This window comes from Condylura cristata, unplaced genomic scaffold, assembly GCF_000260355.1.
Source record: "Condylura cristata isolate star-nosed mole 26May11 unplaced genomic scaffold, ConCri1.0 scaffold00009, whole genome shotgun sequence".
Lineage (NCBI taxonomy): Eukaryota > Metazoa > Chordata > Mammalia > Eulipotyphla > Talpidae > Condylura > Condylura cristata.
The window spans coordinates 1,437,342-1,441,939 of NW_004567110.1; the positions used below are offsets into that span (position 1 = coordinate 1,437,342).

The 4,598-nt window shown below is 71.2% G+C and overlaps 2 protein-coding genes across 2 annotated transcripts in view; both read right to left on the reverse strand.

The window, feature by feature from the left end:
- Positions 1 to 1,282, reverse strand: part of GPIHBP1 (glycosylphosphatidylinositol anchored high density lipoprotein binding protein 1) — a 29,716-nt gene extending 28,434 nt beyond the window's left edge. The window contains exons 1-2 of the mRNA XM_012722879.1: positions 1,079 to 1,282; positions 823 to 997 (exon numbers count right to left, since the gene is read on the reverse strand). Coding sequence (XP_012578333.1) covers positions 823 to 997; positions 1,079 to 1,282 — 379 coding nt within the window. The remainder of the gene's footprint in view (positions 1 to 822; positions 998 to 1,078) is intronic.
- A 2,818-nt stretch (positions 1,283 to 4,100) lies between these two features.
- LY6E (lymphocyte antigen 6 complex, locus E) overlaps positions 4,101 to 4,598 on the reverse strand; it is a 1,474-nt gene continuing 976 nt past the window's right edge. Inside the window, exon 3 of the mRNA XM_004679577.2 lies at positions 4,101 to 4,598. This exon is cut by the window's right edge and continues 2 nt beyond it. Within this exon, the coding sequence (XP_004679634.1) occupies positions 4,426 to 4,598 (173 nt within the window). The 3' untranslated portion in view covers positions 4,101 to 4,425.

Consider the following 4,598-nt stretch of genomic DNA (forward strand, 5'->3'; position numbering starts at 1 on the left):
GTCCCCAGGGCGCCAGGGCAGCCTGATCCAACGAAGAAAATGGACAAGGTGCTCCCAGATCGAAGATCCCAGGGAAACCGCCCCACAGCGAGTGAAAGGCCCTAAGCAGAGTGCGGGGCCCTGGCCCCCGCAGGGCCGCATCAGATCCCGGCCCGTCCGGAAAGCCACCTTCAGGGTGGGCGCGGCCCCTCTCACCGCCAGGGCTCTGGTTTAGAAGGTCCGGGGGACGCAGGGGGACGCAGGGGGATGCAGGGCTCAGCCCTGGCGCGGGTCAGCGTGCTTCTCTTGGCAAGAGCGACTTTAGGGTCTTAAAAACCCCAGGGCCCGACTTGGTGATGGGAAACCCGTGGGGCTTACAACTGAGGTGAAAAAAAAAAAGTACAAAATGATGTAAAAATAAACTATTATATTATGCAAAAATAAAACACCCAGGGCCTCCCCGGGGCAGAGGGGCAGCCCGGCACGACGGAGCTGCCGGCCAGCACTGCGGCCCGAGTCCGTCCCGGCCGGGGAGCGACCCCTCCGCAGTGTGCCTCGGGGCCCGGCTGTTCTGCTCCCCACTGTCCCCCGCAAACGCCCTCACCCCCCACCTCTGGTCTACACCCCAGCTCTTATATGCAAATTAATCTTAAGAAAAACCAAAAAATCACCCTCTGGCCACAAGGTAACTGCAGGTGGCCGCCGGCTGCGCCCTCCTGGCAGGGAGGGCGTCGGAGGGTCGGAGGCCGGATTGCCCGCAGAGACCCGCGGGGAGGGGAGAGGAAGGAGGGTGGCGGGCGCTGGCCCACGAAGCCGCCCCCAGAACGGGAAGGTGGCACCCGCCTGGGGCCAGAGGCCGGCGGTGGGCGGCTGGCGGAGGGGCCGCGGGCGACGGTCCCTCTTGGGGCGCTAGGCGGGGGACGGCCTCTGAGGTCGGCGTCTTCCGGAAGGAAGAAAGGACATGGAGAGCCGACGCCGCGTAGGCGGCAAAGTTGCAAGAAACCCAGAAGAGTCTAAACTAGGAGCAACGCCTGTGGTGAAAAACTTCCAGAACAGCCCCAGCGCCGGACGGCGGACGGGAAGACGCTCAGCCGCCGACCAGAGCCTCAGAGCGAGGACGGCGCCGGCTCTCGGGGAGGGCCGCCGAAGTCCACACCGCCAGCAAGGTCCCCAGCCCCCGTCCCCCAAAGGCGGGGGCAGAGGGCGCCAGCGCCCCGGCCAGACATGCCTCAGGCATGCGGATGCACATCTCAGGGTGCAGACGCAGGAGCAAGGAGAGGAAGGAAAACACGGCCCACGTCATGCCGACGTCAGAGGTCTGAGGAGCGGCGTGGGGGAGGGGCAGGGAGGGGACAGGCGGGTGCGTCACCGGGCCCAGCGCTCTGCCCCGAGGGTGGCCGGCCGGCCTGCTGTGCCTGAGGGACGAGAAGGCCACGGTCGCCCCAGCGCCGGCTCACGGGCCTGTGGGCACTCTAGGCCTTCACAGCAGGGGCGGGCTGGCACCTCGGTGGGGTGCTGAGGGCCCTGGGCCTCGGGCAGACTGCTTTGGAGGAAGGGCGAGACGCTGGGGGAGCAGGCACGGCGCCCCCAAACCTCGGGCACCTGAGGAGGCTGCATCGTGCGCTCGGCGTGGACAGCCCTCAGCAGAAGGGGCGCGCGGAGCGGGGGCGGGGCGCCAGGAAGGGCTTCCCCAGGAGATGCCAAGGTCGACCACGGGGGTGGGTTGGCAGCCTGGCACAGGGCGGGCACTAGGTGGCCCCTGAGGCCCCAGAGCCTGCCCACGCCCAGGGCACCTCCTGGGCGAGCCGGGACGGCCGAGGGGCCAAAGGGGGCGAAGAGCAACATCAGAGCCCCCCTCCTGTGGAGGCCCTGGCCATCTGCCCTGCCCGCAGGCCTGGCCACGCTGCCTCTGCCAGGCTCCCCTGCCCTCGCATCCCTGGCGCGAGTCCAGGCCCTCCGGCCGTCCTTCCTGCTCCTCTGGCTTCCCCCCGCTGCCCAGCCCCTTCCCGGACGGGGACCCGCAGCCCCTTGCCCCACGTGACTCAGGTGCTGGTGGCCGGGACGCAACTCGGAGACGGCCGCCCGGCTCCTGCCCGGCTCTGACGTCCAGCTGCCCGCCTGGGCTGGGGCCTGTGTGTCCTGGGCCCCCCACCGCCGAGGCGCGGCCCGCCGTCGGCCCCCACGCTCACTGCCTTCTGCTGGCCCGGGGCAGGCTCCCGTGCTGACCGGTGACGGCCATTTTCCTCGGCCCCGGCGCGGCCCCCGCAGCGGCCATGCGGTCCTGCCCCGGGCGGCGTTCGGGTCTGACGTGGGCGGTCGTTCCGGGCCCGCCCAGGCAGAGCCAGCAGGAAGGTGGCCGCCGGCACCTGGGGTCGTGGACACCGTGGGAGACTGCCCCTGGCCGGCGTCTGCTGCTTCGGCGAGGAGCCGCCCGCTGGGGGGCAGCTTCAGAGGAGGGCGAGGGGGCGGCTGTGCGGCCTCAGCAGGTGGGCGGGACGTGGGCGAGACCGTCCAGCCGGGGCGGCCGGGGGCACGGCGGTCGGGTGGACCCAGCACAGCTGCCCACCGTCCCCCAGGGGCAGAAGCGGCGGGAACAAGGCTGGGTCACCCTGATTCCAAATCCAGACCCAACCCGGACGGAAGGCCGCAGGGGGCGGCAGCAGTGTGCAGGGACGCCCCGGCCAGGGCGCGGCGAGGCCGCGGTGTGCCGCTGGGGCAGACCTGTGCCCGCGAGGGGGCAGGCGCCGCTCATGGCGTGGGGCTCCCCCACGGGGAGGCCCGTGTCCCCCCAGACAGACACGGACATGACACGGGGCCGAGCGTGGGCTGCGCCTGTGCGCTGAAGCCCAGAGACACCGAAGCCCAGACCCACGTCAAGGGTCTGAAGTGCCGGAGAGAGGGCACCCCGGCACCACCCGGGTCTGTGGGCGCCACCCCTCTGACCCAAAGCCAGCGAGACACGGGAAGCCACAATCCACATCACCAAGGGCGGACGCTGGCCTCAGCAGCTGCCCTGAGCTGGCCAGAACTGCCCAGGTGGGGGGCGACGGACAGGAGCCCCCCACCGCCGCCCCAAGGGGGCAGACTCCCGGCAGAGCCCTGCTGGGGCCTGCTCCTCCTCAAGCCCCCAGGAGATTCCCAGTTAAAAAAAAGTGGGGGCGCCCGGCAGCTGTGCCCTCTAGGGGTGGGCGCCAGTTCTCTTCGAGTCCGGGGGAGCAGCCAGGCGGGCTCAGGAGCTGGGGCGCGGCCAGGAAGGGCAGAGCCATCTCCTGGGCTCCCTGGGGCCCTCGGCCCGCCCATCCCTGCCCCCACCTCCCAGGGTGGCCCCTCAACTGTCCACAGTTCTGGAGGGGAGAAGTCACAGGGCAGCCCACCGCGTCAGCTGCTGCTCCCTGGGGATCTGGGGGAGGAGAGGGCTCTGGGTACCCCAGGCGGGTTCAGGCCTACACAGGAGACCCCAGGGGGCCGAGATCCTGGGGGTGGGGTGCCCCAGCCCTCCGGCAGGGCCGTCCCAGCCCCTCAGGGCCCTCGGGGCTAGGGGCAGTATCCGCAGGGAGCCTGAGGGCAGACTGTGCTGGGACTTGGGGCTCCCGCCAAGCTGCTGAGGGCGGCCCGCCCCGTTCACACTCCCCCACACTCCCCCAGCCGCTGGCAGCAGGAAAACGAAACTCAGGGCCCGGGCTCCTCCCCTGACCGCCCCAGACAGGGAAGTGGGGGCAGGGGGTGTCCTGGCGCCGGCCCCAGGGGACCCACAGGTCAGGCCGGCCTTTGCTTGCAGGTGCGCCGCATGCTGTGGACCCTGACTTCACTCGCGCCCGGCGGGCCGCTCCTCTGGCTTCCCGGGGGGCCCCCGCGACTACATCCTGTCACCTCCAGGCTGGCCCCAGCCCTCCCCCCTTGCAGCTTGGCTCGGCGGGATGTGGCACGGGACCTCTGGTGGACGCTGGCCACGTGCACCGGGACAGCCCTTTGCTTGAGCTTGCCCAACCTGGGAACCGTGACTGCGTCCCCCCTCGCCGCGCCCAGGGGTCTGCTCCCTGCACTGCGTGGCCAGCGAGGGCCGCAGCAGCCCGCCTTCCGCCGCTCGGGGGCCTCGGGGCTCCCAGGCCAGCACTCCGGAGTAGGAAGGGGGCACGGATGTTTATTTAGGCACCGAAGCAAGAGGGTACAGTGTAGGGTTGGGGTTCAGCTGGGCCGGGGAAGCAGGGGGAAGGTCTGTCCCCAGAAATGCCCCCGTGGCGAGTCAGGTCGGGTCTGGAAGCACCAGGGCGGGGGGCTCGCGCTCGGTTCAACCCAGCCACGGCGGGGCGGGCGCCCCCTCCCACGTGGCCCCGGCCCCAGCTCCGGTCCCGGGACCCTCACACCTTCCCGGGCTCCCCGAGGAAGGCGACATCACTGGGCGGGGGGCGAGAAAGCCGGGGGGCCGGGCGGGGGCTCCGGGGCCAGTCAGGGGCCCAGCCGCAGCAGCGTGGACAGCAGGCTGAGCAGGAGCCCGAGGCCCAGCACGGCCGCGCTGGCCCGCAGCCCGCCGTCGGCGGCACTGATGTTGCACAGGAAGCTCTGGCAGCAGTGGGTGCCCACGGACGCCACGCCCAGGTTCACGCTTGGCCCGGGGCAGA